The sequence below is a fragment of the Ylistrum balloti genome, unplaced genomic scaffold, assembly GCF_031769215.1.
Source record: "Ylistrum balloti isolate Yb309-2 unplaced genomic scaffold, AGI_CSIRO_Ybal_v1 Utg370838, whole genome shotgun sequence".
NCBI classification, from domain to species: domain Eukaryota; kingdom Metazoa; phylum Mollusca; class Bivalvia; order Pectinida; family Pectinidae; genus Ylistrum; species Ylistrum balloti.
Window position 1 is genome coordinate 106,481 of NW_026782483.1, and position 14,864 is coordinate 121,344.

The window sequence follows — 14,864 nt, forward strand, 5'->3', positions numbered from 1 at the left end:
TTCTTAATTTAGAATAACAAACAGTAGAGCCAAACACTGAATGAAACTGCATCAAGAAAAATAACAATTTTATTATGTTATCTATGGAGAAAGTATATTTTTTTAAATCCACCAATGAAAGCAGATAACACATTCTTCTATGTGAAATTAACCAGTCAAAAACCTGATACATTTTTTGTAAATGTAATAAACAGGATATCTGACAGTGTTTAAACATTTCACTCGCGTTACTTATATATTGGTATTTTACCAGGAAGGACGAAACAAATGCAGCTTCATTTTGTTTGGATCTAAAGTATGTAATTATAAAGTCGTATGGAAATGTATTATTTACTTGTATATTTGATGTGTAGTATTCGAGATGCAGGTAGTAGACACTACTGGTGGACTTTTTGTCACGTCCTTGATACAAGCGGTGTTAAATTTGTGGTAAAATCTCGAGCTGTTAGATTGATCTGAATTCAATATATTTTTGTAGACACGGTTTACTGTGATCCCTTGGTCAACATTAGGGTGATAGCGTGCCCAGTAACAAGCAATAGTACTTCCTGGTGTTATTGATTGGTTTTAATACAGGTAAAACCAAACCGTACTGCATGGCTCTATCTTCTAACTTAGTCAATTATGGCTGTATATATTTTACTCTATAAAGTCTTATAAGGACGATTTAGTTTTAAGTAGCACGAAATTAATTAATTCTAGCCATATGTTAATTTACTATAGGTTGAAATACTTGGAAACATCGATAATATGGCTTATATCTATTTAACAGGTGTCCGAGAACATAATTACGTTTACATATAGATTACGTATTTCCTTATATTAAATTTCATTTATACAGTGTAGTTTTCATTTTTTGTTTGTTAACCAAACATGTAAGATACCAACTATATCTATGTAGGGTATATATCTCCGATGTTCCTCCCTACTTGCTCTCCATTATTATTCCTATTCGAAGTCACTGATGAATGTTCTCATAGCAGCGTTGGTTTTCATTCTCATACATCCAGGTAAGTAATTAATGTTTAATTGTGCTATAATTTGTTGAAAACAAATTTTAAAATATGTATAAAATCAGCAGGTTTACAAATGATCAATGCAAGAACAAAGATATTTGTTAGTTACCAGTTTATGTTTGATTATTCATACATAACATATAATTTGTATGTAAAACATGGTTTTTTTTTGTAAGTAAAAATACTTATGGTGTATACTATTCATCTTTAACAGCTGCAACCATGTGAATGAATTCATGCATGTTTTGAGCATCAAATAGACTCACGGTTGTCGATTTTCCTTATTATCTATGAAATCAATGATGTATTTATCTTTTGTTCAAATTATAGTGATGTCTTGATGAAAGGGGTCGGTCGCCTTGACAACGTGGCAAAGAGTTCAGGACACATTGTCGATGTTAGTCTTTCCTTGAAATTCCTGTACTAAAAACTGTGATATAATTTTGGTTAACATATATTTTATTGCACATTTTAGTAACATAGCATTTTTTTCTTACTTAAGTTTCAATCGCAATCGTGATCAGGAGAAACATGTAAATGATGTTGAAACAGTTTGATTTTTTCAAATTCATTAACATCTCGAGTAGAGATATGATCATTCATGCATTGATGAAATCTGTTTCTCGTTTCACTTTTCAGATGCATTCATTTGGGCGAAATATGACGTTTACTGGGACAGCAATAGGCATTGGTTTGGAGCTAAAGAAGACTGCATTAAGAAGAATGGTAGTTACAGTTATATTCAAGATCAGGAGACATGGATAAATATAACGTCAAATGGAGGACAATCGATTCATCATATATACAGGTATACATTTTGACATCTAACGAACTTAATAACGTTACAATAGATAAATCCATTTCAAAATACCCCTGTAGGAGAGGGGAAAGTGAAATATTGGGATTATCTCTAAATGAATATCGGCAATTATCTGAAAGTCTGGAAATGAAAGGGGAAATAAGGACATGTTTCTTTATTTGTTCTATTCAAGATAAGCAGTACAAAAGATGCATAGGACTCGCAGATTTCCCTACGACGCGCTCATAGTTTATTTCATTATATCTCGTGTCCACATAATAACTATTGGGTGCGACTACTACAAGCCCTAGTCTCTTAACCTTGTGATCAAGTACCCATACGATAGCTATTACATAGCACGTGATCATTATTACTTGGGGGAGAGAAGGGAGTAAGCATGCAAGAAATTATAAACATACGTGAAAACATATCATACCATTAGTTTCCCAACAATAGATAATAAGGAGATTGACATGTACATAGTTAGGAGAGACCTGTGGGTTTTTTATACACAGGAGTTACATTAGAGGTCTTCAATTTCAATTCTGTTGGAAAGACTTCAGATAACAGATTTAGTAAAGAGTAAGCTAAGTGGATTTAGACGCGGGGATTCACCTATCAAGCAATCAATACCCCACTACCATTTATTATACTGTGCCTTAGACGACGGCAGGAAAATACAAATATTTTCGCGATGTTGATAAACGTTTGATCGCGATTGACATAAGTGACTGACAAAGCTCTCTTCATTCGGAAGTCGAGGCTTTCTTATAGAATGGTTCGAAAAATATCTTTCATGTCGCAGAAAAGGTGTTCGTGGTAAATGTTCTTATTGGTTGAATAGTATGGCCGTGATGACACGCATTTCATAAGTGAAGAACTTTTAAAAAAATATCTAAATAGAATTTATTTAAATGGTTTGCAAATTGGTTGGTAGAATTCCGCAAAATTTGAGACCTCACTAGAACAAAAGTTCTTATAACAACGAGTAGCAGATCTTCTATTCGTTGTGTTATAAATTTTCTATTCTATTGACATTACCTACCTGAAGAAAATGTTCAAAAATTTTGAGACCTTACCTATATCTAGAATATTTTAAACTCCCCTCATATGTCATGAACAACACTTTATTTACTGAAGTTATTTTACATAAGCAGCTTGGTCTGTTTTTATCTAATAATGGTGGCTTAACAAAGCATATTCAGTATATTGAAACTAATATCTCACCAAAGTTAAATATTTCACGTAGGTTTAAGTTCATTTTTCCTTTACTCTAAGTAGGCCTATTCTTGAATACGGAAATAATGATTTGTATTGAAACGATTGATTCCATGTGATTTACAACATTATACAATAAAGGATTAGCAGTGTAGACTTGTAGTAGTTATTTCTGTAGTTTGTAAAAGAAAGAGCACTTTTGATTGGTTGTTTGAAAGAAGGCATTTCATTAGATGGGTAGTCGTATAAATAGAGGTTCCACCAGACGAAAAGCTCTCTCTCTCTCTCTCTGATGCTGACAGACGTAAAGGATCTCTAGCTGAAAATAAGTTTGGGCCTAGCTGAATAAGTTAGGGCTCCACTGTAATCCTTTAAAATCGGAACCAATAATTCTTACACGTTTTATACAAATGTACAAAGTCACGGGAGATCACAGTACAGGGTAATGTGTAGTTGATCAGGTACAGTGACAGGGTACCGAGGCACAGGTTTTGCCGAGACACAACGTATAGCTGACTTGGTCCAAGTGGTTGAGGCAAAAGGTGACGCAGTCAATGCACGTGTGTGGCGGTGAAGGCTGACGTGGTCAAAGTGTGTCACGGTCAAGTTTGTACAGTCACGGGTGTTGTGGTAAAAGGTTAATTATTTACTACCGACACAGGGTGGCGGGTATATATGTGATATAGTGTTTTAGTTGGTATTGAGACTCTATACATGTCAGTGTTAAGGTGAAATAAATGTTAGTTATCTACCGGGTGTAGTTTAGAGTATAGTTATTGAATTCGTACAGTTTATATCATTATCTGAGACAGGTAGACAGGCCAGTATTTTGTATATATATGGTGGGCATTTTACTATTTGTTAAACAGTTACTGGGTCCAAGATAGAACTTGGTAACGAACTGACAGTACGCATCCGTTACAGTATAATCATACAAGATTGATTCAGTAAAACCTCCTTGATTTTTCCCTCTGTTCAGTACTTTGTAATCTGTATAATTTGTATGATTTTTATGATCGTTTTTGCCCGGGACACCCGTTTTATAACACGTTATTTCCCGTTCAGATTATGTCATGGCTACTTTTCCCTCCTATCCTTTTCATTTCATTTTTCTTTTCTTTCTACTTCCTGTTTTTTCACAAATACAGAAAGCATTTTATTTGTTTATTTTGCCGTTTGATGTTGCTCAACAATTCAATGTGTTATGAACATGTCCATGTTCATATAAGTTACATAACATCAATCTGAATCCGATTCAAATGTGATTCTAAATGCTATGTTATATGGATATGTATGTAATTATTGATGAAATAAAGTTTATATCAGTTATTACATACGAACACAAATATTATCTCGCTTCTGTATCACGTGCCTACTTCTGTGTCACGTGCCTACGTCTTGATCACATGTCTACTTCTGTATCACGTGCCTATGTAAAAGAAGACTCTTTTTCTTATTGCTCTATACATAAATTATTCATCAAAGCTTACTCCTGTCACGTGTGCACGTGAGAGAAAGTGTTATGTCTAATGTCCTCTCTAAACATTAATTCCTTGACTCGTTTCTGTTTTGTTTTTTTCAGGTCGGTGATAGATGTAGTGGACATTTGTCCAGGGAACACCTACAATTTATCCATAACATCCACTTCTTGTTTATCAGTTTTTTGTAACAGGTCGTTAACTGTCTGTAACAACGATACAGTTGTATGTTATACAGGTAATTATCTTACTACATTAATCAGTGTACCAATTATGTTTTATCTGATATCCTTTCATGCTCAGCCCTTATTTGCACGTTTGTTTCTCGGTCTAAAAGGAACTTTTTTGGATCATAATGCGTCTAGAAACTATCAATTCTTATAAAAGCCTCGGTTAATATTTTTCTCATGTTGATTAAACAATGTATCGATCCCATCAAAGGTTGGAAAAAGGACACACAAGTAACTAGCACATTTTAATAATTTGGAGTTAGATACAGTAGAGCCAAAAAATGAATCAAACAGCATTATGCAGCTGCTTCGTCCTTCTAGGACTCGTTAGTGCTGCTAAGGGGTCTCAATTTTAAAGCCAAGGAGGCGACTAACGCAAATCAAAAGTGATCGAAAGAAAAGTCACAATCTAGACGGGAAGGTGTAGCAGCCCCGTGATTAAGTATAATTTGTAAATTTCATTTATCAGACAAAGAGCAGTGCCAAATACATGTGTATAATCTGAATCGGGCCATTATTCATATGAAATAAAACGTGGCTGTGATTGCTTCGGCTTCCAGTTCTAGATTTAACACATTTTATTTGCATAAAATTTATTCCATGGAACTGTGCACAAGATCAATGTTAAACCTTTCCACAGGTTTTCAATTACCATTAATATTTCATCTCTCTGTAAGTTTTGGACGTAGTGATACGCTGAGGGCGTCTGCAATGTAATAATGTCTTTGTTGAAGGTTAAAGTATAAAGTGATACATTTTTTGAAGATATTTGTCACTTTATTGCTAAACGAGGCTTTCTGGAAACAATGTATCAGATTATTACATCTGATATATCAAAACACTTTACAAATGAACCATACATTACAAGTAATGATTCTACATCGCCATATAATACTTGGTTCAGAGGAAAAATCAGATCACGAGCAATTTTTATATAAATAATGATTAAAAATATTCGCAGTTGTTTCATATATTCTATTTTTACAATATGCTACAGGCCATGTTAACTCAAGTAACGAGATACATTGGCAGACACCTGGCTTTTCGACTGATATACCATCAACGACGAATACAACTTCGTACGTCACACGAAATACAAAAACGTCCGATGTTTGTGACAATTGTTGCGAGAAGAAAAACAAGAGCAAGCAAATCAATCCAGACGAACTGCGCAACCGTTTACACGAACTGAGGCTTCAGACTGCTATAAACAAAGGATATCTCTCTTCTCGGAGACGTAAATTCGTCAGCGTCTATGATTCTCGACCCAGCAGTGTTTTCATGGGGTGTCTGGCTATTATCTTCCTGACCACAACGATAGGCTTGCTAGTTGTTCCGGATATTGCTAATCTTGCCGCATTTCTTCAAAAGTAACAACAAAGGCATCGAGAAGATAATACAAAAGACTACACGTATACCTGATTGTATTGTATTGTTTAAATATTGTATGTCAGTATGTAATGATAATAAAACTTGGTTTTTTGGAGAGTGGGTGGTGGGGGAATAGCTCAGAGCTCAGACGGTGTGAGGGTCGGCCTACGTTACCTGTCGTTTATGTTCTGTATGTATGGGACGGGCCTCTCGTATATTGTTCGATAAAGTAGTACAACAAAGACATCCCACATCTAATTATCCCGAAATCACCAGCCGGTTTTGTAAAATCATAACCAAAAATGCACGTATTATGTACTAAAATGAATGAATCATACCATTCCATTGAAATATTTGTTGGAATTTTCGTTTGCTCGCACTTAATTCCTGTCCCTACTGAGGACGGTTTGTGTTTCCGGGGAAGCGTCCTATGTCCTGCTGATTGAGTCGTTGGTAAGTGTTTCACTCCGGTTGTTCTGAATGGCATGCAACAGGCTTCCTGCACGTGTACTCTATTCAGTTAGGTAGTCACCAGATTATACAATAAAATCCTACCTCAAAATGATCCTGGTTTCTCCCAAATTTCTCAAACATCAAAATCTTACATGTCTTATCACATTTGTTGCTACATTATCTCAACGTTGTTTTAAATCGATGTTCATTTTTCCGAACTCAAAGAGTGCACCAATGACATAAGTGATTGGCAACTTTGAAAAATGTATAGTTAGATTCAATAGAGCCACACAATTAATCAAACTGCATCATACAACTGTTTCGTCCTTCTAGGACTCGTCAGTGAGTTATATAAGTCACGGGAAAATTGTGATTTTTCATAGGGACTAAAAATACAACTGACATTTGCATATAAGCTTCGTTCTAACACCAACAAACAACGCAGTTATCGATCATAAATAAATATAAATCTACCTGAGAAATTAGTCAAGCTACAGATAACTCATGTTAGGCCAACATTTGCTAAAGGACAGTTTTCATAGACCGGTCATTCATGGAAAGAGAATATGACCTGTGAATGTTGACTGGCGAGCATCGATCTTTGATCCCGATTGTAGTGTAACTTTAACGATGTCACCTGCCTGAAGTCTCAATATGGCTATCCCAGTACTTGTGTCATACTGCTGATCCTCCGAATCCGTCCAAGTATATCCGAATTCTTCTCCGTTAACTTCCAATATAGTGCCGACGTCCACTTCTCCGAATGTCTCCACAGACCACGTGATATGATACACGCCACTAACACTACACTTGAAAATGCCAGTTGTGTTGTCATAGCAATCACCGTCGTTTAGGTACACTTTATCAAAAACAACTGGATTTGTTTCTGTGTCAACGCTTACAGCAGCGTAGAAGGCGATATGTTGATCTGCAACAGACAGAAAACATTGTAAATATTTTTCCTTCGTGCCATGCGCATTTTCCCCTATTATACCTTGCGTCTTAGCAAGCAAAATACAAGGTAGACTTTAACTTCCCTTCGCTCTAATAGGCATACATATATGTAAAGAAATGGCTAGTATAGATAACAAGGTACATGTTTATCGTAATATATATATATATATCTATATATGTAACAGAGGTAAGTATTTATTTCAATGCCTCCGCTAGGAATCGAACCCGAGAGACCTGGCGTACTAGTCTGACGCTCAACCAATAGAGCTAATGAGAAGTCCTCTCTAGCCGAGTGGTATATTGCGACTAGTATTTTACCAGGGTTACATATATATGAAATATTCAGTGATGAATATCCAACATTTTGTCCTTGTATGCTTAGGTGTGGCAGAAAACAATAAACAGAAACGGCGTATGGTTGTCGTCTAAATGGTCCTATTACTGACTGCAGTTAATATGACGGAACTTATTTAACTCTAGGTTAGTAATTTTGGGTTCTTTTCAGCTATGTGTCCCAACCCGCCATGTTAGGAATAACAAGAAATTATCAACACGTAAAATTTAATCTTTCTTCAGCTCAAAATCCAGAAAACCCAGGTACAATATAATTCGCAATCAGAATCTAGACATTATACAAGGAAAATAAGACCAGGTGTTTCTAAAGACCAGGTCTCAATAACCATCATTGGAAAGTATTTTGTTATTTCAATCAATGTCATTTAGAAATTACTCGATCACAGAAACGTTGTTGGTGTTGCCGAATTTTGTGATTTCAACATCTGGAATTTTTTTTTTTTGACAGATAATTGATAGTTAGATTTGTTATCTCAGCTGAAATCACATTGAAATAAGTATTTCAATAGGAAGCGTTTTAAACTGTCTTTACACCAAAGATCTACACTGAAGGTTCGGTTGTATATTGCCTATTGTTTTATCAACAACTTTTGTTAATGAAGGACAGCTTCTTGGTGTATGCGAGGTGAGTGAATGTTTTGAGTACGTTTTTGTTAAGAATATAGCACTGTCGTGTAAACATCCTTTTGATAGTGTGAAACTGGTGTAGAAATTATAGTGTCATCACACTGAATTATACTACAGAAGGCACCAACAAGGCACTCCAGTCTGCCATATCAAATCGACTATGGCTTAACATACTGCAGACATTTATCATTACTGTAATCTGTATAAATGAATACATGTACAGCTAGACACTGATGAATCTTGCTAATTATCAAACCTTTTTGTCGTGAGTAGAGATTTGGAGTGTATGTGAGTTGAAACAAACTGCAACAACTCTGTATTTTCTTTATGTCTTACAGTAAAAATCCTCATATTTAATCTGCGAATTTCTTTCAAAACAAGAAAATGCAAAAGGAAAATGTATGTGGATGGATTGTGATAATTAAACCGCATGAGGAAGTTTTATGAATTTACAAATCTATACATGTATTTGAATCTCCTAATACTTACTGTCCTGGTCCACGAACTGGTCGGCAGAAATTCCTGTCGATGTCGGCATTCCGGTTTCCATAAGCAAATATTCTAGTCTGTCATACTTATTATTGAGATATTGAAGCTTTTCGTTCATATGTTCCACTTGTTGTTTCAATGTTTGTAACTGTCCATCATATCTCGTTAATCGTTTCTTTAATGCGGCGTTTTCGATCCGCTGAATATGTAGTAAATTATGTTCAACACTAGAACAGAGTCCAAACAATGAATTCTCCCTGGCCGTCAGTGGTTGTGACATTGAATAGCTGACAAGTATCATGTATGTCACAAAAAGCATACGCATGACTTCCATTTTTTTTTTATCTTTCAATATCAACTTAAGAGTTTCGGAGCGGCAAGTTACCTTAAACAGCAACCGTACGTTGTGTGGTATTGCTTATATAAAGATTCCCAACATAAATGTGGGTATATATATGTTAAAAGTCGTTCACATTGGTAATAACTGGTCTAGTAGTACAATCTCGTATTTACTTCCTTAAAACTGTTTACATCTACGGGACAGCATTTATTGTATTGAACGCATTAAAAATACATCAGTCAGTCTCCTTGTGACAAATCGCTTACATTATCTCTCTTGTCCTTGTACTTACACCGACCAAATTATGCAATGACATTTTATAATGAACAATCAAACTTCTAGCGAATGCAGTTATATTTTGTCGGTTTTTAATCAAATAAAAAGGTTGTCACTGAAAGCTGCATTGCTAACCATGCTGGTCTTGTCGCTGAACATTTCTCGTCCCCTAACTGGGCCTGTCACTCATTCATTCATATTGTAGCCCCAGACTGAAGGTGTACATTGTACTTGTGGCCGATTAAACGGATGTATCTTTTGTCAGAATAAATTACATGAAATTGCCAATGATAACAAGCAAGCGATTAAAAGGGAGACAACTTCATGTTGACAACTGAGATGAAAAAAATAATTGAGAAAACAAAATCATTGACACTGTGACTTTATACACGTATAATCAGAAGCTGCAAACCTTTTACTTTTTTCATAATTCAAATCTCCAAAATTATTTCGGGATAACATTTCGTTATCAGCTTAACATCCATGGCAATTAACGTTCACGACAGTTCTGGTACAGGAACATCAAAAATACAAACCGCCGGGGAATGTTTGTTGTTGTCCAGTAAGTGTCACGGAGCGAATCGGTAAGGATAGAGGCGTTTGTATTGTACGACTTCATGTCTCAGACAAAATAATGAACTAACTAGTACATAAAAAACGACATAATTTAACAAGAGGTCCAATGGGCCTGCAGGGCTCCTCTGGTATGTATATACTACCCAAATATAATGCATCTAAGCCTTTTAGCACATGAGAAGAAGTCATTATGAACATAAGTCAGGATCATTTATTTTTCCAAACTTTGTCGGGATTCATCTTAGGAACATACCAGCCAAATATCACGCCCCTGTCACGTAAGCATGTATATTTTGTATACACTTGGGGTAAGTCACCTTAATGGTAGGGTACCGCTAGGCAGAATTGCGTCACGGGTAGGTGTGCACGGGGTGAGATTCGCATGACAGGTATTGTGTTATTGTTACCGTGCACCCGATATGGATTTATCGGCATTTAGCGTCATGTGAGACAGGCACAGGGGACTCACTGTGGTAAGTAATCTTTATCTCTTTTTCTTTTCTATATTAGTTGGTATTGTTGTTTTGTACCAGCCCATATATCGGGTCAAACAATCTAAGTATCTGTGCGCTCCAGTCAGCCGTGACCATTGTTTATTGTTTGTATGTTGATAACTTTCATTTTTGTTGTTTTCGTACTATAATTGAATATATTATGTTTGTTTTCCTAAATATGCACATGATATAAACATATTGGAGTGTTGTACATGAAACTGCATAGTCTATGTCATGTTTCGGGTCGATTTTAAAATCTATGGAAGCCCTGATCAATTTATTAGTGCCGAGCGTAGTGCGTACGTGAACGAGTGGGAAAAGTATGGAAGCCTTGAGGTGTCAGTTGGTGTATTTCGTAATTTTGTTTTATTTTGTTCGTAATTTGGAGCCGCACATTATTTCGACGCTAATATGAACGTATTTCAGTATTTTCTAATTATGGTTCATTCTAAAGTTGAATAATTATGGTAAATAATAAGTATTTTGTACCATGTGTTTTGTTAGTATAGTATGGAAGTGTGAGTGGAAATTATAACTATTTGTGTTAATCATTATAGCTTCACATGACGGGTTGGAACATTTATTGAGTCAGGACCAGGCAGGCCTCTCCTTTACATTGCGACCCAAGCGTCAGGACCGACCAGAAGTAACGACTTTCATTCAGGGTCAAGGTCAGCGAGGGAGCATACTTAGAAGTTACACTGCCAGGGTCGGCGACTTGAATTCAGCACTTAATCAGCTGTCATGTCATTGACATAAGTGCGTTGCCTATTATGGTGATACAAGCGTGGAACTGCTTGAGGACGGTGACTCTGGATTGAGTCACGGTGATTCAGAGTATGGAACTCTATTGGGTTTGACAGGAACACTGTTCTGTTTCGTGAGCTAGAAGCTACAGGGACACTTATCATTATTTGGTTTATGAGTGTGTGAGTTAGCGAGTGTGACATCTTTAAATATATAGTTTATTTGTTTCATTGTAAATAAACATCATTGTTATACTGTGATCGGTTCTTCCAGCTTTCTTTTCCCGGATCACCAACCGTCGCTCGTCCCACGTTAACAGCCCCCTCTAGGCTTTTGTAGTTTATAAAAAGTCGTTTAAATGTTTACACAAATTTGACCCCTGTGACCTTGAATATTAGTTAAGGTTAATTATTTTCGCAAAACAAGTTGGGCTTTATTATAGGAATATACCAGCCAAATATCATAAATCTAGGCCTTTAAGTTCATAAGAAGAAACTCGTTTGACCCCATTGATAATGAATAGGTCAGGGTCATTTATTTTTGCGATGACTGACAATGCACCATGGGTAAGATAACTTGGCCCTTAGGCCAGGTGAGATAATAAAAATGTAACCCTGGAGAACTAAAGAGAATTTCTCATTAGCTCAATCAGTTGAGTGTTACCTAGTAAGCTGGAAGTCCCTGAAAATAATTGAATTGAAATAAATGACTCCTGTAACACAAATCTTTTTAAGTTGAAAAGTTTTTGAATGCATGTCTCTTAGATATTTAGTGGAAGTGTTCTAGTCATAGGAGGCTTTGTCGAGACGGTTACTGAAGTTTCATGCCTAGGCCCTGTATGAAATGTATGGTACATTGTAATATAGTGTGTTCCTAGAGGGAGGAATGGTGATGTTTTCTTACAGTAACATATTGTGTCGGTTTTGATTTTCCAAACTCTCCGTCAGTAATTTCAACAATTTAAGTCTATGACAAAACTGAAGAAATTTGGAAGGTTGAAACAGCCATCCAGCATACACATGTACTCATATTGTATGAACGTGATTCCGTATTGTATGGCACATAGTCTCTATTTAGGAGCTGAATTTCCACCGACCATCATTAAAAGTTGTGTGTGTTCGTGAACAACTAATTATGTACGTCCTATAAATATGTTTTCTGAGTAGAATTGGCAAATTGCTTTACCTAAAACATCAAGATCAGGTAGTTACCCAGGTATATAATACAGACAACAAAATAACACATAAACATCTCCTTAGAGTTTATAAGTTATATTTCTTTGAATAATTAAATAATCTGAACTGATTTAGTCGTCTTGAGAGCTTTTTCCACCCATATCTCTTTTTCTCTCTCTCTATCTCTCTCTTTCTCTCTCTCTCTTTCTCTCTCTCTCTCTCTCTCTCTTTCTCTCTCTCTCTCTCTCTCTCTCTCTCTCTCTCTCTTTCTCTCTCTCTATCTCTTTCTCTCTCTCTCTCTCTCTCTCTCTCTCTCTCTCTCTCTCTCTCTCTCTCTATCTCTCTCTTCTCTCTCTCTCTCTCTCTCTCTCTCTCTCTCTCTCTCTCTCTCTCTCTCTCTCTCTCTCTCTCTCTCTCTCTCTCTCTCTCTCTCTCTCTCTCTCTCTCTCTCTCTCTCTCTCTCTCTCTCTCTCTCTCTTTCAATGTGACAACAGTGAACAGTCTTGTAAGGTAAGGAGAGACATGAAGAACAACTCAGAAAACTAAGACTTAAATAACCAGGAAAAAAAATCACACACAAATATTCAATTAAATTTAACCTACATGTAAAATTCCAAAATATCTAAATGACGTAATATTTCTACTGCTATTTGGTAAAGTACAGGTTGTATGGTTGTGGTATCATTCTTATTAACATGTTTGAACTATTGAAATTATTACAGATTCCATCTTTTAACAATACAAACAGCACGAATGATCATGTGAAAAATACAATTTTGTAATGCACACTAGTATGTTTAAATGTATAAATTAATATTCCTGACAGGACTGGTTCTCCAGCGGTGTAATTATTTGTTTTGATAAATGACATAGTGTAACATGAATATGTGAGACTTTTCTTAAGAGATTTTATAAGATGACATTCTGTAGGCCCTTGACAGCTTTGACTCCTGAAAATGAATTTTTGAGTATTTATTTCAAAGTCTTTTTTATGTATATTTTGACTCTTCAAATTTGTCATTTTACTTCTGAAATTGACAGATTTCAAGGGTGAACTGAATGAGTGTCATGGTTTTGAAATGATAACTATTGTTCTGATACAACTATCTGAGAGATTAGTGACCATGGCTGCAGTGTTAACATGACAATCTCGTCCATTATTGTCCATCTACACCTCAGTATAAAAAGTCCTGTTAAAAAAAAAAAAAAAATTTTCTAGTTACATAGAGATAACATAATTTTTTCAAGATATCAGTAAGTATATTGAATGTGTCACTGATAATAATTTCAGGCTGAGGAGTGTACACTATAAACATCTATTAAGTTAAAATCTGCCTGTTTCTAAACAACTTTCCTTTTGGATTGAAAACTGAAACCAAATGAAAACCACAAATATAAGTTCATTGCCTTGGTTGATGTAGAAATATCTGACTAATGACAACAGGTAAACTGCATTCAGCGTCACTCTGTTTAAATATAGAACATATATGTCTGCAAATAGAGGTGTCAGTGGTGAAAATGTACAAAAAAGCAATCTAGCAGATTAATTTGATTCCTGGTTACTGCTTATTATATGACCTTTTATAATCCTGGAGGTACATTGAACATTGATATGACTTCCATGTCTACATCAGTATTAAGTGGGGCTGTTGTCACTAGTGCTATCATGTAGCTCATTGACTGCATTTTTTATCACCAAAGATAAAAGGTTGGGTTTTGGTCAGTTATTTCTGCTAGGCATACATGTATAAATTTGAAGGGATACTCGCCACAAGAATTAGTTGATTCAAAATGTGTACTAAAACAAAAGCCAAAAAATCCCATGATATTGGTAGACGAGATTGAACATGTGACCTAGTAAGAACACTGCTAATGCTAATATAACGTCTAACCGTCAGTGCTAGACACAGATAAACAAATCATCAAAATTTCAGTCGTCAATTCAAAACTGGAAGATTAAGTAAAAAAACTTTTGATTTTTCATTTTTGTCGTTATCCACACACGCTTGTACCAATTTTTGAGGGTAGGATTTCAGCTACATCAGATAATACTGGATTTGGTCAAATGTTTTAAAGTTGGTACCCGTGTGCACTGTGTGCCAAAATTGTATTTGAAGTAAGAGATACCACTATGTTTTAGTGTATATTTTTCTGGTATATCTATCCACATCCATTGAAATTGAAAATGATTTTTTTCCTCTTTATTGTCAGCCACGTTCAGGCTGTTGCACGCCATACCTCTTTTATATTGAACAATTCACAGCTTA

At 35.6% G+C, this 14,864-nt stretch overlaps 1 protein-coding gene across 1 annotated transcript; it reads right to left on the reverse strand.

Annotated features, from left to right (window-relative positions):
• Positions 1 to 7,116: 7,116 nt before the first annotated feature.
• On the reverse strand, positions 7,117 to 9,323 carry LOC132558891 (complement C1q-like protein 2). Its single transcript, XM_060223509.1, has 2 exons — positions 8,990 to 9,323; positions 7,117 to 7,493 (listed from the first exon to the last, which is right to left on the reverse strand). Exons 1-2 carry the CDS (start codon positions 9,321 to 9,323, stop codon positions 7,117 to 7,119), a joined length of 711 nt encoding a protein of 236 aa, XP_060079492.1.
• Positions 9,324 to 14,864: the final 5,541 nt, after the last annotated feature.

Coding starts and splice junctions, on each gene's coding strand:
- LOC132558891 (XM_060223509.1), bottom strand. CDS start 9,323: ATGGAAGTCATGCGTATGCTTTTTGTGACATACATGATACTTGTCAGC. Junction 7,494..8,989: donor CCAGTTCGTGGACCAGGACA/GTAAGTATTAGG, acceptor TGTCTGTTGCAG/ATCAACATATCGCCTTCTAC.